Source organism: Bombina bombina, chromosome 2 (assembly GCF_027579735.1).
Source record: "Bombina bombina isolate aBomBom1 chromosome 2, aBomBom1.pri, whole genome shotgun sequence".
Lineage (NCBI taxonomy): Eukaryota > Metazoa > Chordata > Amphibia > Anura > Bombinatoridae > Bombina > Bombina bombina.
Genome location: NC_069500.1, coordinates 985,727,383 through 985,751,505, shown reverse-complemented (window position 1 = coordinate 985,751,505; position 24,123 = coordinate 985,727,383). Strand labels below are relative to the sequence as shown.

Genomic DNA, 24,123 nt, shown 5'->3' with positions numbered 1-24,123 from the left:
AACCAGCTAACTTCAAATCCAGATCTAATTGTGTCACACTTTCAAATGAAGAAATCCAGCTCCAAAAATAGTTGAATGCTGCTGGCAGTGGCCATATTCAGCATTTGTTTCCTAACGAATAGTCCGAATGCACATGCCTAATGGGCAGGTTAGGAACCATGATTACTGATCAACTGATTATTTCCCCTGTGTTCTAGTGAAGATATCTAGAAAATTTGGCCTGTTAGCACTGGAGTTTAAAACTGAGCACTGGAGTTCAAAAACTGGTTAAGGCAATATTTAAAAATTTTTAAAAAGTTGTAATGTATTGAAAATGCCCAAGTAAAACGTTGAGACCAACTAGGCAAATATTAGGCAAGGATGCCCCACTGCCTTCCTTCCTCTAACCCACCAGGGCCACCAACATCAAAGGCCAGGGACCACATGCTCAGGGCCACCACAGCCTCAGACCGTTCCCTCCAGTGCCAGATCCCACAATACAAGGCCCAGAGACCAACAGACCTCCTATCTAGGTACAGGGCCCCCACTCTGACCACCCTTAACTACTTAGTTACTGCTAGCACAGCTGTCAGCATTGTGCCAACTCCTGATCATCTGCTGCCCGCCCCAGATCACAACCACCACTGTCCCATACTAAAATGTGTCTGCCTGCTGTCATCTGTTCCCTCACAGTCATAACTGCTAGAGTAGCTCAGCTGTCAATGTTGTGCTAGCTCAGTTAACAAACTATCGCCTAGATTACAAGTCTTGCGTTAGCCTTAAAAAGCAGCGTTGAGAGGTCCCAACACTGCTTTTTAATGCCCGCTGGTATTACGAGTCTGGCAGGTACAGGTGTACCGCTCACTTTTTTTCCGTGACTCGAGCATACCGCAAATCCCCTTATGTCAATTGCGTATCCTATCTTTTTAATGGGATTTGCCTAACGCCGGTATTACGAGTCTTGGAAAAAGTGAGCGGTACAGCCTCTCCTGTCAAGACTCCTACCGCATTTAAAAGTCAGTAGTTAAGAGTTTTATGGGCTAATGCCGTAACATAAAACTCTTAAAGGGCCATAATACCCAAATGCTTAAACACTTGAAAGTGATGAAGCATAGCTGTAAAAAGCTGACTAGAAAATATCTCCTGAACATCTCTATGTAAAAAAGAAAGATATTTTACCTCAAAAGTTCCTCAGTAGCCACCTCCCATTGTAAAGGATTTCTAAGCAGCATATTAGTATGTTTGTCCCGGGACAACTGAAAGGATGAGCTTCGTGCACTCTCATCTTATTTCACCAATCAGGTAAAGGAAGCTTACTATGAAATCTCATGAGAGTTAAGTCAAATCTCATGAGATCACAGTAAGAGTTCATGACCTCAGCACTGCTGATGCTGATTGGCTGCTGTTCATTTCTTCATTTTTTTTTTATTTTTACCTGCAGCTGGGAGCAGGTGAAGTATAACTTTTTACACAGAACTTACTCTGCTGAGCTAAGGAGATTGTGAGGTAAAATATCTTCCTTTTTTACATAGAGATGCTCAGGTGATATTTTCCTGTCAGCTTTTTACAGTTATACTGCATCAGTTTCAAGTGATTTATCATATGAGTATTATGTCCCTTTAACTAAAGTGCTAACAAGTACACTAACACCATAAACTACCTATTAACCCCTAAACCGAGGCCCCCCCCATGGCAAACACTAAAATAATTTTTTTAACTCCTAATCTGCCGACCGGACATCGGCGCCACTTTAATAAATATATTAACCCCTAAACCGCCGCACTCCCGCCTTGCAAACATTAGTTAAATTTTAGTAACCCCTAATCTGCCATCCCTAACATCGCCGACACCTACCTACATTTATTAACCCCTAATCTGCCGACCCCAAGGTCGCCGCTACTATATTAAATTTATTAACCCCTAAACCTAAGTCTAACACCCCCTAACTTAAATATAATTTAACTAAAACGAAACAAAATTACTACAATTAAATAAATTAATCCTATTTAAAACTAAATACTTACCTGTAAAATAAACCCTTAGATAGCTACAATATAACTAATAGTTACATTGTAGCTAGCTTAGGGTTTATTTTTATTTTACAGGCAACTTTGTATTTATTTTAACTAGGTAGAATAGTTATTAAATAGTTATTAACTTCCTAGTTAAAATAAATACAAATATACCTGTAAAATAAATCCTAACCTAAGTTACAATTACATCTAACACTACACTATCATTAAATTAATTACCTAAACTAACTACAATTAAATAAACGAAAGTACAAAACCCCCCACTAAATTACAGAAAATAAAAAAATAATTACAAGAATTTTAAACTAATTACACCTAATCTAATCCCCCTAATAAAATAAAAAATCCCCCCAAAATAATAAAAATCCCTACCCTATACTAAATTACAAATAGCCCTTAAAAGGGCTTTTTGCGGGGCATTGCCCCAAAGTAATCGGCTATTTTACCTGTAAAAAAAAATACAATACCCCCCCAACATTAAAACCCACCACCCACACACCCAACCCTACTCTAAAACCCACCCAATACCCCCTTAATAAAACCTAACACTAACCCCTTGAAGATCACCCTACCTTGAGCCGTCTTCACCCAGCCGGGCACAAGTGGTCCTCCAGAGGGGCAGAAGTCTTCATCCGATCCAGCCAGAAGAGGACCTCCAGAGGGGCAGAAGTTTTCATCCAGGCGGCATCTTCTATCTTCATCCATCCGGAGCGGGTCCATCTTGAAGCCAGCCGACGCGGAGCATCCTATTCTTCCGACGACTCCTGACGATTGAAGGTTCCTTTAAATGACGTCATCCAAGATGGCGTCCCTTGAATTCCGATTGGCTGATAAGATTCTATCAGCTAATCGGAATTAAGGTAGGAAAAATCCTATTGGCTGATGCAATCAGCCAATAGGATTGAAGTTCAATCCTATTGGCTGATCCAATCAGCCAATAGGATTGAGCTTGCATTCTATTGGCTGTTCCAATCAGCCAATAGAATGCGAGCTCAATGCTATTGGCTGATTGGATCAGCCAATAGGATTTTTCCTACCTTAATTCCGATTGGCTGATAGAATCCTGATAGAATCCTATCAGCCAATCGGAATTCAAGGGATGCCATCTTGGATGACGTAATTTAAAGGAACCTTCATTCGTTGGGAGTCGCCGGAAGAAGAGGATGCCCGCGTCGGCTGGCTTCAAGATGGACCCGCTCCGCTCCGGATGGATGAAGATAGAAGATGCCGCTTGGATGAAGACTTCTGCTCCTCTGGAGGTCCTCTTCTGGCGGATCGGATGAAGACTTCTGCCCCTCTGGAGGACCACTTGTGCCCGGCTGGGTGAAGACGTCTCAAGGTAGGGTGATCTTCAAGGGGTTAGTGTTAGGTTTTATTAAGGGGGTATTGGGTGGGTTTTAGAGTAGGGTTGGGTGTGTGGGTGGTGGGTTTTAATGTTGGGGGGGTATTGTATTTTTTTTTACAGGTAAAAGAGCTGATTACTTTGGGGCAATGCCCCGCAAAAAGCCCTGTTAAGGGCTATTTGTAATTTAGTATAGGGTAGGGATTTTTATTATTTTGGGGGGATTTGATTAGGTGTAATTATTTTTTTATTTTCTGTAATTTAGTGGGTTTTTTTGTGCTTTCGTTTATTTAATTGTATTTAATTGTAGTTAGTTTAGGTAATTAATTTAATGATAGTGTAGTGTTAGATGTAATTGTAACTTAGATTAGGATTTATTTTACAGGTAAATTTGCCTTTATTTTAACTAGGTAGCTATTAAATAGTTAATAACTATTTAATAACTATTGTACCTAGTTAAAATAAATACAAAGTTGTCTGTAAAATAAAAATAAACCCTAAGATAGATACAAATGTAACTATTAGTTATATTGTAGCTATCTTAGGGTTAATTTTACAGGTAAGTATTTAGTTTTAAATAGGATTAATTAATTTAATTGTAGTAATTTTATTTCGTTAGACTTAGGTTTTAGACTTAGGTTTAGGGGTTAATAAATGTAATATAGTAGCGGCGACAATGGGGGCGGCAGATTAGGGGTTAATAATATAAAGCAGGTGTCGGCGATGTCGGGTGTGGCAGATTAGGGGTTAATAAGTGTAAGATTAGGGGTGTTTAGACTCGGGTTCATGTTAGGGTGTTAGGTGTAGACATAAATGTTCTTTCCCCATAGGAATCAATGGGGCTGCGTTAGAAGCTGAACGCTGCTTTTTTGCAGGTGTTAGGTTTTTTCTCAGCCGGCTCAGCCCCATTGATCCCTATGGGGAAATCGTGCATGAGCATGTTTAGCCAGCTCACCGCTACCGTAAGCAGCGCTGGTATTACAGTGAGATGTGGAGCTAAATTTTGCTCTCCGCTCACTTTTTTGTGGCTAACGCCGGGTTAAAAAAAACCTGTAATACCAGCGTTGTTTTAAGTGAGTGGTGAGAAAAAACTGTGCGTTAGCAACGCAAGCCTTACCGACAAAAACTCGTAATCTACCCGTATAACTGTGAGCAGAAGCAGCATACCAGGAGCCTCACAATGGGACCCCTTATGAGTTGGGCTCTCTGTCCAAGTCCTATTGCCCGACTGCTCAGTCCAACCCTGGGTCTCAATTCCACATCCTTATTTACGGTGCATGTTCACTATCCATATCCCTGTACGTGAGTAGGATTAAATGGATCTTAAACAGTTTGAGACTGTAATATAAATGATTGATTACGTGCAGTAGAAAAATTAAATTGTTATTTAATTAGCTTTTTCCTGTAACTTAAGTCTGAAAATTAAGAGTTTTCCAGTTCTGATAACGTTAAGGTCACATTGCAGGCTTCACAAGCCTAACCCTACCATGTATCTGTATCTAATTGGCTTCAGTAGAGATGATCAGATATGGAACTTATAGAGCACACAACAGGCTACACAATTCTATCTCTGCAAACATACCTGTGACTATCTTTCTTTAACATAGATAATTATATAAGAACAATGAAGAGTTTGCTAACATAATGATAGTGGCTAACTACATCTACTTAAGTAACTAGAGCAGATTGGCTCACCCAAATAAGGAAAGTGGGTGGAGTTTGGATAATGAAAAATGTTTCTAACAATTGAAAATTGTTAGAAATCATTTTTAAACTCAATGGGATGTTAGTTTATTGCAAAATTCCCAAACAATATTGTAATTACAAGGTGTTTGCTGCCCCAATGCAAGAGCAGAGAGCACCTGAGCGTTTACTTATGATGTCATGGCACACTTGCTTGTGCTTACGAGGCAATGCACATCCATTATGATTACTCCCATACAGAATGTTAGTGAGCACACTTGGGGACCAGAGATGTGAATCGGGAGATAAAATTAAACATAAAAATTGAATTTATTCTTACCTGATACATTTCTTTCTTTCATGGTGCAAGCCATTGCTCCTGTGAATTCCACACCTTGCCACTGGGAGCAGGCAAAGATTGCCAAAACTCCAAGAGCCCTTAAAAACCCTCCCCACCTCACTGGTAAATCAGTCTGACGAATAGCCAAGCAAGGAAAAGAAGAAAATGTAGGAAAGGACAAGAGCAGGGAGAAAAAGAGGTGCACACTTAAACTGCCACCAAATATATATATATATGCTTGAAAGACTTTCATACCAAAAGGTACTTCTGAAAAATAAAAAACAGCAGAAGAATAACTGGAACACCTCCAATCTTCACCCTCCTACTGAATAGGCAAAGATAAGGTTTCCTAATCAGGTGGGATGGTTTTAAGGACTCTTGTAGTTTTGGGAATCTTTGCCTCCTAGTGGCCAAGTGTAGAATTCCCAGGATTAATGGCTTGTGGGCTCTCCACCTTTATAAAAGAAATATCTACTTACATGGATACATTTTGTAACAGAAACACGTTGCAATGTTTAAACATGAAATGCAGAATCAGAAACTAACTGTATTTACCTTTGAGTCTCTTGTAAGGCAATGCATGGGGTCGATAAAAAAGAAGAGGATGATCTGCCCTTTAGTAATTTTATATATTACAATTTGTGGGAGAACAAAACAATGACAGCTATTTTTCATCACTTATTAAAACACAGAGGTCAGCATTCCTCCCAGTTGTTTATGAGACCAGCTGAACTGGTACCATGTTTACCCAAGTTGTGCCTCATAAAATGAAAATTCCTTAGTGACATGAGGTTACACTACACATCAGAAGAAAAGGCATAGGAAAAAATAGTAGTTAAGGTTAGCCTTTACAGTGTCATACATAATTTAAAATATATCTTTGTTTTTTGCGTGTGTGTATAAACACTTATTCAAAACAGTCCTTTGAATTTCTTTTCAAAGCCAAGGGATAGTTTATGAGTGGAGTACAAATAAGGCCTCCAGCTCCAGCATTACATTAGCTAGAAATAGGCTTTTTGCATGCAAAGGATAGAGCGCCTATTACAAGTTGAAAGTAAAAAATGTGCACACAGGACTTCCGGTTGGCGGCATGCTAAGATGGCCACTGCTTTTTAGAGCTCCAAGTTAAATCTCTAATTTTTAGCATAACCGTGGCTATATCTTTTGCCATCCATTTCTCCTTTGGCAGGAACTTTTGTGGATCAGGACATATCATCTTCTGGCCACCGAGGAGTCAGATAAGAATTTTAAAGCCGCAGCTACTCTACAACGCATCAGAAAGGCAAGATGGCACATCTTACCAACGACATTTCTATGCTTTTCTTACCCTTGTTTGATAATTTAATATCATCACTGGAAAGCATATTGCAAGACATTCAGACCGATAAGGGACCAGTATCTAGCTCAGCAGTTGTGAAGCTGACACACAAGACACCCGTGCTAAACGAAGCCGATTCTTTGACAAATATCAGCGGTAAACATCAAGATCTCCTATGCATTAGCATCTCTGAGATAGCTTCTTCTGAAACTCCCCAGTCTGACAACCTGACCACAGCTAAATCAAAGAATGCCCCCCAGGATTATAGGCAGGAGAATCGATACTGCACAGTATTACCCCCCGCCAATGGGAGAAACTTTTGAGGGTGTCCCCGTGGGTAACGGAGTAAAGATTCTGGATTGCTTCGTGGTAAGGAAGGGAGATCCGTCTCCTATACTGATTAAGCCGGAATCGAGAAATATGGGGCCAAGGCAGTGTTCAGCTCTTCAAGAGTACACTGGGGACTGCACTATCAGCAACAATCTGTCTACTACTCACAGAGCCATACTTCTTAACAGCGTCACTAAGTCTATGGAAGTCAACCAGAATACAGCTTGGTGCTTAGAACTCTTCCAGTTCACGGATTCTTGCTTATTTTCACTGATCAGCTATTGGCGAAACCTGGGTGTACCATCAGCTTTGGATTTTGTTTCACTGCTTCTGAGACTGCACTCGACGTATTTACCCCTGCACAAATTGATGTACCCAGTTAGGCTTGCGCATCACACATTTCTGTTACAAAAAATGCCAAGCCTTCTTGAACTCTGCTTGTGTAGAACCCGCATAGGGGTTGGCTGAGTGGTATGTGTAGTTCTTTTCTAACTTACCTGTACTTTCATGCATGATGGGTTAGATAGTGTTTATATTGCTGATAATAATAACTTACCGTCATTGTATTCATATGTGTTGCTTTTTCACATTTATATGCTATATAATATAAATAGATTGGTGCTCCTTATAGCTACAGCTCTGCAGCTACACATTTTCAGTAACTCTCTGCTTGCTGCTCCCTCACATGCAGAGCCTTGTCATATGCTGTGAAATGTCCTTTAATGCTGTATACATGTCAGACTGAAACCTTGCAATTACCCCCTGTACTTATGATGTGTGTTGCTGTTGTACATGTGGTTTATTATAGTTGTATTATTTCATTTTGTTCCCTAATTAACGAACTATGACGCAATACTCACTATGGGCAGAATTAGCCAGTCCACAAGTATCCCCGCAGATTAAACATTCAATATCTATATGTCATGCAACAGAAAACAGTGACTTAGTCCTCATAAATTCTGTTACCCTGTTAAATTTTAATTATGGCTGTCTCATGTACCGTTTGGTTATCCCCAGTATTGTGGTCTTCCGCACGCATTGTTAACCACTTGCAGCGCACTCTACACACGACAGTGGCAATTTACTTCTATGGTCTTTTGGCTTCACACATATTTTATAACATACATATATTTAAGCTGCCAGTGTGAATATCGCCAATATTGCCTTTCTTAGACACATCTAGAAAACTCAGCATACACCGACAGATTCTGTGCATGGTGGTAATATCTGGGATACAGGGAAATAATTATTATTTGCTTTGCCTCTGTTTATCCTTATTGTTACTTAGTTTTGGGTCATTCAGCTAGACTTACTTAATATTGGGTGACGTGTATGGATCATATCGGAATATCCCATATCCTGTTATCTTGGTGGGTTTACACTATTGCAGATCTGAATTTCCATTTGAGTCTTCTCATTCTGCTGATACCCTCACGTGTTCATCTCACACATATAAGCTGGTTATGCTCAGTGATCCTGCTTCTCCTCACTGTCTATATACTTCATACGTGGGATAACATCTTATCCTTTGACAGCAGCATATTTTAACACAGCCCATTTCTGCAAAACTGCCATTAGCATATATGAGAGTTGCACTTTGAGAAGGTTTTTGCTGTTCTGTTTGTTTTGTTTTATTTTGTTTGTTTGTTTGTTTGTTTGTTGATCTATGTTATAAAATTGAGACATAATGGTTCTTTAACCATGGCCTAGAATCGACTTACTATACCTATTCCTAATGGTGTAAGCGTAGACAGAATTTATCTTTATGGATTCAGGCTTCATCTCGGAGGACCCTTGCAGAGGACATCTGGTATTGGTGTGCTCTCACAGATGTAATTTGTGTATCTATATGTCATGTACTTTCTCTTACGTTGCCCCTGTGATCTGCGAATCACATTAAGGTTTTATAAATCTTTATGGGGGTATTAATTGAATAACTGTATATTGCACTTATTTCATGTCTCTCAATAAAAAAGAAATTAAAAAAAAAAAAAAATTTGCACACAAAAGCTAACCCAATGCGAGCAAAAAGCCGAACTTAAAATATCATTAATCATAGTACATTAATGTATTCCCTCATAGACTTCAATAGAGCGCAAAGTGTGCTAACCCGAAACATGAATAGTTCACATTCTAATGTTCTTCACATAACAGAATGTTTTCTATTTATTATTAAATACACACACACATATATATATATACAGTATATAATGTTTCTTTTTGTAAAATATATATCTAAACCTACAGTATATTTAAATATACTGTATATATCAACTTAAAATACTTAGGGCTCGATGATTGAAAGCTCTCTGGGCTAGCGAGATTATTAAAGAATGCTCGCCAGTCCTTCTATTTCCCTTGTGGAATGATCTAAAGCCATTTTTTACCCTGAAAACAGGGTGTCTCGCTAAGGGGCGTATACTGCATTTTCATATGAAATGTGCACAACAAAATTCGTATTTTTAAACATTATACAAAACAAATATTTGAATCATTCACACAAAAATAAGCAGGGAAAAATTGTATTGTTAAGGTGCATCAAAAATCGTAACAAAATTCTTCACCAAAAATCGTATGTTAACAAAAACGTAAAATTAGTATCTAATTTACACAGGAATAAATCAAATTAAATATTCACAGCGTAAATTGTAATTGTAGTACACTGAATGTGCAAAAATCACACAGAAATTTGAATTTATAAATACAAAATGCAAAGCGTAATTGTTGTTTTTTCATAAAATGGGCTGAACATGGGCGTTCCATGGGCGTATATGACAATGTCTCACTAATCCCAGCGTAATTCTATAAAGATTTTCGCACTGCAGATATCACAGTTTTTTCTCGCCAACTAAAAGGTGGCGAGCTTTTGTCAAAACAATACGAACACTTATAACCCCAATAGAAAAACAAATGCATACGAACATATAGGCGAATGTAAGATGCTATAAGCAGAAAGCAGCGTAATGTGAGTTATATTGGCTGCAGGATTTTAATTTTAAAGTGCTCCCCCTGCTCTCTGCTAACTTCACACTAAGGAGCGAAGTTTCCCTATCCAGCGAGCTTCATTACTTTTAATTGGAGCCATCTCGCAACTCGCAGGGACTGCCCCTTTTTTACAATCATTGCACCGGGGCAGCCCTGCGAGTGTCAGCGAGAAAAAGAAGGTTTGAGCTGGCGAACAATATATCATCGAGCCCTTAGAACATATTCCCCTATGTGAAGAACATTGAAATATTTACAGCACATACACGGTTAAACACTTTGGGCTAGATTGTGTGCAACAGTTAGAGCACCACCTGTATTCTAGCTCTATATGTGCAAAAGTATGTGGACACCTGACCACCACACCTATATGAGCTTATTGGACACCCCATTCCAAAACCATGAGCATTAATAAGGAGTCCCCCCCCCCTCTTTGCTGCTATAACAGCTGCCACTCTTCTGGGAAGGCTTTCCAAAGGCTTTCCACAAGGTTTTGTGTGTCTGTGGAAATTGCTGTCCATTCAGCCAAAAGAGCATTTGTGAGGTCATGCACTGATGTTGAATAAGAAGGTCTGGCTTGCAATCAGCATTATAATTCATCCCAAAGGTGTTCACTGGGCTTGAGGTCAGGGCCACTGGAGTTCCTCCACACCAAACTCATCAAACCATGTCTTCATGGACCTCGCTTTGTGCAAAAGAGGGCCTTCCCTAAACTGTTGCCACAAAGTGGGAAGCATCAATTGTCAAAGCTGACCCTCTGGAAGTTCACTTGAACTAAGGATTGGCTTATCCCAAACCATTATCTCTCCTCCACTAAACTTTACAATAGGCAATATGCATTCTAATAGGGAGCGTTCTCCTGGCATCAGCCACAGCCAGATTCTTCCATCACAATACCCAGTAGTGATTCATCACTCCAGAGAATATATTTTTACTGCTCTAGAGTCCAGTGGCAGCATGCTTTACACCACTCCAGCCAACACTTGGCATTGAGCATGTGAGGCTTGTGTACAGCTATTTCAATTGCAAGAATAAATCTAAAGAATTAATTTCCAATGCATTTAATACTATGCAGACAATATGAAAAGTCCCTGGGAATACAACAAATTATTATACTGTGTCCCTTTAATCACTGGCATTAATATAAGTATTTGCCATTTAATATACTGTAGCTAGAGCTTTTCTCTGGGCTTCCAGGAATCCGACCAACTTCGTCCCTTACTATTTCTGGCCAAGGCATGCTACAGCTCTCCAGCTGCTGGGATGGGATACAGAGACAGTCAGGGTGTTTTTTTCAATTATGAAAATCTGTGAGTGACAACTTGTTCCTGATAAACTGAGGGAATGTTGGCTGAGGGGGATCATGGTTAAAGCCTATATCTTATTCAAGCACTGGTAGCACACCCCATTTAGGGCCAGATTATGAGTTGAGGCCTAATCGTTATGCACAATGGATAAGGGGTATATTGCGGGTGTTTCTTCGCGTTTCTATGTGAAGAACATTGGAATGTGAAATGTGTAATAGTTTCTCCCCTCCATTTACTTCTGTAGGTATAGGGTATCTTCTAACGCAATTAACGCTCGAGCGGGAGCGTTAAATAATGTTCCGACTTGTAATTTGGTCCTTAATGGGCTCATTTACCTCACAGGGAAGAGAGCAGATGTTTTTACAAACTATAAACAATGTGAATCCACAGCGCCAAAGTAAAACTACACAAGCTCCTCCTCTGGGCAAAATCTCTCAACCAGACCTCAAATAAAACGGAAAATGGGCATGAAGAGGAGCGCTAAAATAGCTTAAAAAGGTAGTGGATATATAGGTATTAAAATATATATATATATTTATTTATTCATAGTATCATAAAAACCAGGTTAAAAATATGTACTCAGACTAAAAATTACACATGTTTATATTAACCCTGAAATGTGCAAAATAGTAGTGTTGGTGGAGTACAGTAAACGTGACAAAGATGTGTAGTGATGAAAATAACAGTGGTGTAAACAATTGTGCAAACAGTATGTCTGCGTTCTATACAGATATGCGCAAACAGTGTCTGCGTTCTTTACATAACTGATAAATATAACCATAAAACCAAAAACGAAAATATAATCATAAGTGTCCACAGAGTTCCAATAATCCAAAAATAATGCCCAGGGAGATAATATCTCCAAAAAATATACCAAGATTGAATGATGAAACAAAGTCCCCTATTGTGCCAAGAAAATCTGTCCAAAAAATATATAGATTATGTGTCAAAAATTCCGTGCTAAAAAATGGGTGTACACCAAAAATCCAAATTGAAATTTAAATAAAAAATTGAAGATACATAAAAAAAATCCAAAGTGTGTGTAGCAGAAGATAACGATTCTCTGTGCAATTAACCTTCTGGCAGTGACAATCTTCAAAATAATGTACAAGGATCTTCTAAACAGTGAAAGTAGATCTCCAAAATTTGAACCTCAGCCGTTAAACCAGAGATGTCTACGCGTTTTGGCCTTAAAAAAAAAAGACCTTTCTCAAGACTGGTAACGGCTAGCGCTAGTCATTTGGTGCTTAATTTTAGCCCATTGATTGGTTTGTATCCTCTTTTTAAGGAAGCCTTTCATTTTAGCCATTACCAGTCTTGAGAAAGGTCTTGTTTCAGGCCGAAACGCGTAGACATCTCTGGTTTAACGGCTCAGGGTCTAATTTTGGAGATCTACTTTCACTATTTAGAAGATCCTTGTAAATTATTTTGAAGATTGTCACTGCCAGAAGGTTAATTGCACAGAGAATCATTATCTTCTGCTACACACACTTTGGATATTTTGAATGCATCTTCAATTTTCAATTTTAATTTCAATTTGGATTTTTAATTTTTGGTGTACACCGTTTTTAGCACAGAATTTTGGACACATAATCTATATATTTTTTGGACACATTTTTTGGACACATATTCTTGCCACAATAGGGGACTTTGTTTCATCATTCAATCTTGGTACATTTTTTGGAGACATTATCTCCCTGGACATTATTTTTGGATTATTGGAACTTTGTGGACACTTATGATTATATTTTATTTTTATGGTTATATATATCTGTTATGTAAAGAATGCAGACACTGTTTGCGCATCTCTGTATAGAATGCAGACATACTGTTTGTACAATTATTTACACCACTGTTATTTTTATCACTACACATCTTTGTCACGTTTACTGTACTCCACCAACACTACTATTTTGTACATTTATTTTAGGTTTTATATAAACATGTGTAGTTTTTAGTCTGAATACATATTTTTAACCTGGTTTTTATGATACTGTAAATAAATATATTTTTTTTAATACCTATATATCCACTTCATTTAGCTTTCTTAGCTTTTTAATGGTCCTCTTGCCAATTTTCCATTTTTACAAACTATACCTTGCTATTAATGGTGTAAAAAGTGTAGCACATCAATAGGAGGATAATGGGGTAGGTAAATACTTAACAATCATACTATATCTATGTGTGTAATGGTGCATACTTCAACAACAGCCCTTAAGAATTTTCGGAATAATAAAAGTGGTAACTGAACATATGGACTAATACAGAGCCATACAATATAAATATCATTAGTATATACTTGGTTACAAAAAAGGTTTAGCAAAACAGAGCTAAAATATAAGTAAGTTAAAAACAATTACCCCATATGATAACATTCATATAAAATTAGAACCTGCAATGTTGCAGCAATGCCGTTATGAAAAATCAAAATATAAACACAGAACATGTACAATACACTGAAATCAAACACAGCAAACTTTACGTTGGTGCCACAGAGACAACTTTATATGATTCACATTTTAATTTGATATATAAATACCATTGTCAGCAATGAGATGGAAAGATTGTAAAAGGTTGTGATGGAATTAGGTGGAAACAGACAGCTGAGATGACAAGGGATATGTGCAAACCGTACTGTAGAACAAGGCAGGCGTAGGTTTCAAATTATCTACTGATTCCAACACATGGAAAAGTCCAACATAAAATGAGTTAAGTATATCTCTGTTTCACCACAGGCAGTTAACAACAGTTAGTTATTTGTATTGATTTACCCAGGTACAATAAGCATAGCCTGAAATACAGACATGTTTGTATTCTCTAAGTCCAGTCATGGGAACCACTGATTAAGTGAATACTAATTCCCAAATAACTATCTATATATATTAAACAACCAATATTCCTCATCCTACTCTATATCTATTATATTTATCAGAATAGGAAGTCCCTTTTTTACTTGGTAATTTCACTGCAATGCATTTGCTCAAGTTTTGGGTCTCAGCTCCACGGTGCTGCTATATATTTACTGATGCCACATAAACTATTCTTCAGTAAATGGTAAAAATAATGTCCCATTCTTTTATGTCCTATCACCAGCTTATTTAAACAGACAGTTTAGAAGAAGGCTGTTGGGAAAAAAATGTGTAGATGACCCTAAACTATAAGGGAAGCTAATCTTGTCACTGTGCTGGCAGGCATAGGATATATACACAATGAAAAAGAACCCAGATTGAAGTCAGTTCATTTTTAATTCTCCTGAGTCCTGTCATTGGCAGTCAATATAAACCATGACAAGGATATAAATATTACTGTGCTTTCTTGTATTTTTGCAGACCCAGGCACAAATTCCAGGAGTGTAGAGGGTGTGGTAGCAACAGGGCCCTTGCCACAGGCCAATTCGGATGCCTATAAATATTCTTAAACACCGACCGAGAATGAGAGTTAAATAGATGATGTGTGTGTCCATGTATGTATATAACAAGTTAATAGAATTGCTGGATGAGGAGCAGGGGAGAAGCCTCTACTTTGATTGCATTTACAGGTGATGAACAAAGATATAAAGACACACATGATTAAACAGAGAAACAATTCTCTAATACATCACCAGGATTCGCTTTGCAGTGGGAATGTCTTTAGGACACATAATACATCATACATATATATTCTACAGATAGCTCAGCATGCTAAGGCACTATGGCTGAGCTCTGTAGCAACCCAAGGGTTACAGGTTCGATACCCGGCGGGATCCACTCAGCTTTTCATCCCTCCGAAGTCGATAAAACACAGCGCCATGAGACCCTTACGGGCGATAAGTCATGCTTTATACATACTTTTAACTAACATACCTTGATGGTGCAGATCAAGCACTTATTGTAAAAAATACATGTTCATTGAATTTTACTCACCCCAGTATTAAATGCTCCAGTGAAGTAGTCTAAATTGGCTTGAATGAACCATACATTGTTTAATCCAAGCTCATTGCATCTGTCCTTAGCTCGTAAAAGAGATTCTTCTTTATTTTCGATCAGCACTACCTGTTCTCAGAAGAAAAAATTAATTAGTTGGGTCATTTTTAATGAGTAACAAGTCAATACCGACAATACTAAATAGCCACAGCTGCTATCATAATGCAAAAAGGTGTATTTGTATTCTCTATGGAAACCATGGGATTCAAATAACTTTATAACTGTAGTGTGTTAAAGTGTGCGCAAGAGGCACCAAGCTGCTCCAACCCTAAAGTCCCTCAAATTAGGGAAAAAAGATATGTGAAAGAATGAAAAAACAGGAGAAGCGCTGGTAAAAGCTAAAGGTGCTAAAATGAAAACAGAGTAAAATAATTTGCTATGCAAACGAAATGAGATAAAATAAATTTACTTGCTTTGCAAATATAATTTAATCAAACAATCATAGAAATACATATCCTGCAAAAATAAAATGAAAAAACATATAGGTATCTAAAAATCGGACGTCTCCGATATGTAAAACATAAAATTAAAATAAATGACTACTGTTGCCAATATAAACCATGTCTCGATATTATGTGGAGGAAGTCGGCATAAAAACTAAAGTCCTCAGATGAGATCAAAAGAGAATCAGAGCCGGATAAATGCAAACCCGTTTTTACCTTCAGGTGTACCGTCCGTGTATTAAGAATCACCTCCGTGAGGCGTATGCGTATCCCGTGACGTCACTGATCGGGAGGCGTCGTCTCTGTAGGGAAATCCTATTGGTCAGGATAACTTGACAGATGAACAAGTTAAAAATAAAAATATAAAAATATAAATATATATTTTTATTTTTATTGATTGCAATTGCTGCTAATATGCAAATGTATGAAAATTTAGGCATTTCTAGATATATTCTCAAATCTAATTTTATAAAAGTGTTTTGTCTATCTTCCTTTTTTTCTAAGTTGCCAGTACTGTTGCCAATAGATCAATTGTAATGAGCACACCTGTCAGATAAAGTAATCTCACCTGACCAATAGGTATGAGTCTACACTGTTTAAAAGGAGGCCGTAACTGGAGCTAATTCATCTTGAGAAAGCCCTGTAAGAGGGAGAAACACGTTGATGAAAGTTACAGCTGCCTTACACTTCATATATTGTCTATAAGGACTTTAATACTTTGTTAGAGTGACAAGTTTTTTCAGCTACCCACGGAGAACACGAGGACTGCATTGTGAAGGGCCATGCGCTTAAGTTAAAGCCGGTTTCAAGTCACACATCAAAGTCCGTTTACTACAAGGTCTACTAGAGAAATCTGGATATACTGTGACCCTGCGTGCGATCCTGCACTAAGAGCGGGGTTCAACATCTACAATATAGCGGCCGCTATAGTTCATCTGTCAAGTTATCCTGACCAATAGGATTTCCCTACAGAGACGACGCCTCCCGATCAGTGACGTCACGGGATACGCATACGCCTCACGGAGGTGATTCTTAATACACGGACGGTACACCTGAAGGTAAAAACGGGTTTGCATTTATCCGGCTCTGATTCTCTTTTGATCTCATCTGAGGACTTTAGTTTTTATGCCGACTTCCTCCACATAATATCGAGACATGGTTTATATTGGCAACAGTAGTCATTTATTTTAATTTTATGTTTTACATATCGGAGACGTCCGATTTTTAGATACCTATATGTTTTTTTATTTTATTTTTGCAGGATATGTATTTCTATGATTGTTTGATTAAATTATATTTGCAAAGCAAGTAAATTTATTTTATCTCATTTCGTTTGCATAGCAAATTATTTTACTCTGTTTTCATTTTAGCACCTTTAGCTTTTACTAGCGCTTCTCCTGTTTTTTCAACTTTATAACTGTAACAAGACATTGCTGAAAGGCAATATATGCGCTGTGGCAAAAACGTGTCTGGACAGCAGGAACGACAAATAGGTGAAGCTACATTAGCAGTTTATGATGTAGCTAATACGACAGCAGCCCCTCTGCAGGAATAATCTGTAAATATTCAGATTTGTTTTTCTATATTTGTCCAGTTACAAGTTGAACAAAACCACACATAGTCTGATTACAAGTAGATGTTGGATATCTTTTCTTTACTAGATGTTTTTCCTGTTGCATGTAAAATCGCTAGCGTGTTGCATCAAACTGATTCTGATACAGTTCTTTATTGCCTTACAATTTTATTTTGCTGCCATAACTTTTAATTCAGATTTTCCCTAAAATTGACAGGAAAACATACATGAGGAAAGAGCACCCTCCTTGGATATTTTTTTTCAATTGTCAAATATTCTGTTTCTTGATGGTGTAGCCTGAATATGTGAATGGCTGGAAAAAGCATAAGGGTGATCTCAGTCAATAAGTTAAACAGCTTATGATATTAAGGATTTCCCCATAGGGAATGTAGGCAACCCTTGGGGTGATATTGATATGAACTGAAATAACTAATTCTGGCTAAAATTCTAAATGGAATCCAGCTTATTTACCATTTCCTTACAAGCTATTTTTCTTTTGCAGCTGATAAATATATGGACACATATATGCCAAACAACTAAAATGTCTTCAGGTAGCATAAATGGATATACTAGAATGATACATTTAAAATTACATTAAAACAAAGATTTTGATCATTCATATCAAAGAACATCAGAAAAATGTAAAAAAGATATATGTAAAAAAATAAATAAAATAATAATAATAAAAATTGTTTTAGATATATATTGAAAGAAGCAAGAACTGTAACATTTGCAAATACCATCTTTTAGATGCAAACAAAGGTAACTTTATGCCCCCTTAAAGGGATAGGAAAGTCAAAATTAAACTTGCATGATTCCGATAGCTCATGTAATTTTAGGACGCTTTCAAATGCAGTTCTATTTTCAAATGTGCTTCATTCTCTTGGTATCCGTTGTTGAAAAACAATATGCACATATCCTACACTAGTGGGAGCTAGCTGCTTATTGGTGCCTGCACACATTTATCTCTTGTGAGTGGCTAACTAGATGTGTGCATCAAGCTGCCAGTATTGCAATGCTGTTCCTTCAGAAAAACATAATTTATGTAAGAACTTACCTGATAAATTAATTTCTTTCATATTGGCAAGAGTCCATGAGCTAGTGACGTATGGGATATACAATCCTACCAGGAGGGGCAAAGTTTCCCAAACCTCAAAATGCCTATAAATACACCCCTCACCACAACCACAATTCAGTTTAACGAATAGCCAAGTAGTGGGGTGATAAAGAAAGGAGTAAAAAGCATCAAAAAATGAATTTGGAAATAATTGTGCTTTATACAAAAAATCATAACCACCATAAAAAGGGTGGGCCTCATGGACTCTTGCCAATATGAAAGAAATTAATTTATCAGGTAAGTTCTTACATAAATTATGTTTTCTTTCATGCAATTGGCAAGAGCCCATGAGCTAGTGACGTATGGGATAGTAATACCCAAGATGTGGAACTCCACAGAAGAGTCACTAGAGAGAAAAGGATAAAAATAATAACGCCATTTTCCGTTGAAAGAATTAATCCACAACCCAAAATATAAGTTTCTTCTCATAAATGAAAAGAAAAAACTTAAACATAAGCAGAGGAATCAAACTGAAACAGCTGCCTGAAAAACTTTTCTACCAAAAACTGCTTCCGAAGAAGCAAATACATCAAAATGGTAGAATTTAGTAAATGTATGCAAAGAAGACCAAGTTGCTGCTTTGCAAATCTGATCAACTGAAGCTTCATTCTTAAAAGCCCACGAAGTGGAGACTGATCTAGTAGAATGAGCTATAATTCTCTGAGGTGGGCCTGACCCGACTCCAAATAAGCCTAATGAATCAAAAGCTTTAACCAAGATGCCAAGAAAATGTCAGAAGCCTTCTGACCTTTCTTAGAGCCAGAAAAGATAACAAATAGACTAGAAGTCTTCCTGAAATCTTTAATAGCTTCAATATAATATTTAAACGCTCTTACAACATCCAAAGAATGTAAGGATCTCTCCAAAGAATTCTTAGGATTAGGACACAAAGAAGGAACAATTATTTCTCTACTAATGTTGTTAAAATTCACAACCTTAGGTAGAAATTTAAATAAAGTCAGCAAAACTGCCTTATCCAGATGGAAAATCAAAAAAGGAGATTCACAAGAAAGAGCATATAATTCGGAAACTCTTCTAGCAGAAGAGATGGCCAAAAGGAACAACACTTTCCAAGAAAGTAGTTTAATGTCCAAATAATGCATAGGCTCAAATGGAGGAGCCTGCAAAGCCTTCAAAACCAAATTAAGACTCCAAGGAGGAGAGATTGATTTAATGACAAGCTTGATACGGACCAAAGCCTGTACAAAACAGTGAATATCAGGAAGCTTAGCAATCTTTCTGTGAAATAAAACAGAAAGAGCAGAGATTTGTCCCTTCAAAGAACTTGCAGGCAAACCTTTATTCAAACCATCCTGAAGAAACTGTAAAATTCTAGGAATTCTAAAAGAATGCCAGGAGAATTTATGAGAAGAACACCATGAAATATAAGTCTTCCAAACTCGATAATAAATCTTCCTAGAAACAGATTTACGAGCCTGTAACACAGTATTAATCACTGAGTCAGAGAAACCTCTATGACTAAGCACTGGGCGCTCAATTTCCATACCTTCAAATTTAATGATTTGAGATCCTGATGGAAAACGGACCTTGAGACAGAAGGCCTGGTCTTAAAAGAAGTGGCCAAGGTTGGCAACTGGACATCCGAACAAGATCCGCATACCAAAACCTGTGAGGCCATGCTGGAGCTACCAGCAACACAAACAATTGTTCCATGATGATCTTGGAGATCACTCTTGGAAGAAGAACTAGAGGCGGGAAAATATAAGCAGGTTGGTAACACCAAGGAACTGCTAACGCATCCACCGCCTCCGCCTGAGGATCCCTGGACCTGGACAGGTACATGGGAAGTTTCCTGTTTAGATGGGAAGCCATCAAATCTATTTCTGGAAGATCACACATCTGAATAATCTGAAAAAACACATCTGGATGGAGCAACTACTCCCCCGGATGTAAAGTCTGACGGCTGAGATAATCCGCTTCCCAATTGTCTACACCTGGGATATGAACCGCAGAAATTAGACAGGAGCTGGATTCCACCCAAGCAAGTATCCTAGATACTTCTTTCAAAGCTTGGGGACTGTGAGTCCCACCTTGATGATTGACATATGCCACAGTTGTTATATTGTCTGTCTGAAAACAAATGAATGGTTCGCTCTTCAAAAGAGGCCAAACCTGAAGAGCCCTGAAAATAGCACGGAGATCTAAAATATTGATTGGTAACCTCACCTCTTGAGATTTCAAAACCCCTTGTGCTGTCAGAGATCCCCAGACAGCTCCCCAACCTGAAAGCCTTGCATCTGTTGTGATCACAGTCCAGGTTGGACGAACAAAAGAAGGCCCTTGAACTATACCATGGTGATCTAACCACCAAGTTAGAGAGAGTCGAACATTGGGTTTTAAGGATATTAATTGTGATATCTTTGTATAATCCCTGAACCATTGATTCAGCATACAAATTTGGAGAGGTCTTGTATGAAAATGAGCAAAGGGGATTGCATCCGATGCTGCAGTCATGAGACCAAAAACTTCCATGCATATAGCTACTGAAGGGAATGATAGAGACTGAAGGTTCCGACAAGCTGAAACCAATTTTAATCATCTCTTGTCTGTTAGAGACAGAATCATGGACACTGAATCTATCTGGAAACCTAAAAAGGTGATTCTTGTCTGAGGAATCAAGGAATTTTTTGGTAAATTGATCCTCCAACCATGTCTTTGAAGAAACAACACTAGTTGATTTGTGTGAGATTCTGCAGAATGCTATACTCCAACTTGAAGAAGGTTTCCAATTGTAACCCGATTCTTTGGGGGAAGGATTAGGTTTCTGTTCCTTATTTTGTCGAAAGGAACGAAAATGGTTAGAAGCTTTAGATTTACCCTTAGGTCTTTTATTCTGAGGCAAAAAAAAAACTCCCTTCCCTCTAGTGACAGTTGAAATAATCGGATCCAACTGAGAACCAAATAAATTATTACCTTGGAAAGAAAGAGAAAGTAATCTAGACTTAGATACCATGTCAGCATCAGGAACTGGAAAAACCTCTGGAGTAACCACAGGAGGTTTATAAACAGAATTTAAACGTTTACTAGTTTTAGTATCAAGAGGACTAGTTTCCTCAATATCCAATATAATCAACACCTCTTTTAACAAGGAACGAATATACTCCATTTTAAATAAATAAGTTTATAGTCTTCTGAATCGCATCAGCTATAAAAATTTTTTATTCACAGGGATATCATGTACATTAGATGTTGAAGGAACAACAGGCATTGTACTATTACTGATGGATACATTCTCTGCATGTAAAAGCTTATCATGACAACTATTACATACCACAGCTGGAGATATAATCTCCACAAATTTATAACAGATACACTTAGCTTTGGTAGAGCTGTTATCAGGCAGAAGGGTTCCAACAGTGGTTTCTGAGACAGAATCAGATTGAGGCATCTTGCAAATGTAAGAGAAAAAATAACATATAAAGCAAAATTATCAATTTCCTTATATGGCAGTTTCAGGAATGGGAAAAAATGCAAACAGCATAGCCCTCTGACATAGAAAAAGGCAAGAGGCATATAGGAATGGGGTTTTAAATAATGAAATTATTTGGCGCCAAGTATAACGCACAACACAAAATGAAATTTTTTGGCGCTAACAACATCCGGAAATGACACACTCGCGTCATTGCAGATGCAACCTTGTGCAAGGAAATCTGGCGTCAACTAAGACGCTGGAAATGACTAATTTGCGTAACCGGATGTACCTTCACGCCAAAAATGATGCAATAAACATCGGCATTTTGCGACCTCGCAAGCCTAATTTTGCCCGTGAAGATTTAATGAAAAAGCAGTCAATTTGAAAAAAAGACTATACCCCAGGTAAGAAAAATATTTTCCTAAATATGTTTTTTCCCAAATATGAAACTGATAGTCTGCAAAAGGAAATATAAATAAACCTGACTCATGGCAAATATAAGTACAATACATAAAGTGCCAAACCATAGCTGAGAGTGTCTTAAGTAATGAAAACATATTTACCGAAAGACACCCATCCACATATAGCAGATAGCCAAACCAGTACTGAAACGGTTATCAGTAGAGGTAATGCAATATGAGAGTATATTGTCGATCTGAAAAGGGAGGTAGGAGATGAATCTCTACGACCGATAACAGAGAACCTATGAAAAAGATTTCCTGCGTGGGAAACCATAGAATTCAATAGGTGATACTCCCTTCACATCCCTCTGACATTCACTGTAATCTGAGAGAAATTGGGCTTCAAAATGCATAGAAGTGCATATCAACGTAAAAAAATCAAGCACAAATTTACTTCACCACCTCCATAGGAGGCAAAGTTTGTAAAACTGAATTGTGGGTGTGGTGAGGGGTGTATTTATAGGCATTTTGAGGTTTGGGAAACTTTGCCCCTCCTGGTAGGATTGTATATCCCATAAGTCACTAGCTCATGGACTCTTGCCAATTACATGAAAGAAAAGATAATAAGAGAATGAAGCAAATTTGATAATAGAAATAAATTGGAAAGTTATTTAAAATTGTATGTTCTATGCAAATCACAAAATAAAATTTTGGGGTTTCCTGTCCCTTTAACTATAGCCAAAATTATGTTTGAGTTTAACTACAGTACGGCATTGGACACTACTTTTGGCACCAACAACCTGACACCTGTATGTGACTTAATCCGGGTTTTCCATACAGTATCTAACTAGTTTCCTGATAATTTTATTCCACACCATAGCTGTTCCGGTATTTTGCTTTACCATGTAGAACAGATTTTTGATTCAGGGAGGAAGTGAAATGCTTAATGAGTATAACATTTCCAAGTACATCTTCACAATTGATTTCCTTTTTATTCAGCACAGTGCAGGAAATCATCAAAAGGTCATCAGTTATCACTAAAGAGGAAGGGAAGCATCAGTTCCATTTTTATAACAAAAAGTGGTACAGTGTTATAGAAATACATTTTATTGGCCATACTATGGGAAGCCAAAGGTGAGACCTGCCCATGGGATCTGTAAGATTTGGCAGCCATTTTGATTTCCTCTGACATTTAAGCACTGTAAATAATTCAAGAATTGGAACACTACCAGAACTTACTGTAACACTGTAAATGGGGACACGTGTCCCTCCTATGCATATAAACACCCCTACTGCTATTAAAGGACCAGTAAATACAGTATATTTGCATAATCAACAAATATATGATAACAAGACAATGCAAAAATGAACTTCAAATGAGTAGTAGATTTGTTTCTGACAAATTTCAAAGTTATGTCTATATCCACTCCCACTGCAGCTTGTCACAGGCATCAGCCAATCACCAATGCATATACTGTACGTATATTCTGTGTATTCTTGCACATGCTCAGTAGGAGTTGGTGACTCAAAAAGTGTAAAGATAAAAAGACTGTACACATGTTGTTAATGGAAGTAAATTGGAAAGTTGCATGCTCTATCTGAATATTGAAAGTTTAGTTTTGACTTGTGTGTCCCTTTAATGCTAGCTTTTGTATAGGTTCTTGTGCTGATATGACATGGTATGGGTTAATGTACTGGATGGGGTGCAGCATAAGGTTAATCGACTGGTGTTTTGTTGTATAGAGTTAATGTGCTTGCGAAGCTAAGGCAGTACAGTGCTACTACATGTGGGGATTCGTGCACAGATAGGGTTAACAGTAGAGGGGCATTTATTGTGATTAGGTTTAGTAGCAGTATCTGTGTGGTCTGGTGTATTTAAA

General features: G+C 37.7%; 1 protein-coding gene across 2 annotated transcripts in view; it reads right to left on the bottom strand.

Moving 5' to 3' along the window:
- The window catches only part of GSTCD (glutathione S-transferase C-terminal domain containing), a 517,648-nt gene that overhangs the window by 88,044 nt on the left and 405,481 nt on the right, over positions 1-24,123 (bottom strand). For both annotated transcript variants that reach the window (XM_053703512.1, XM_053703511.1), the window contains exon 8: positions 15,217-15,345. In XM_053703512.1, coding sequence (XP_053559487.1) covers positions 15,217-15,345 — 129 coding nt within the window. The remainder of the gene's footprint in view (positions 1-15,216; positions 15,346-24,123) is intronic.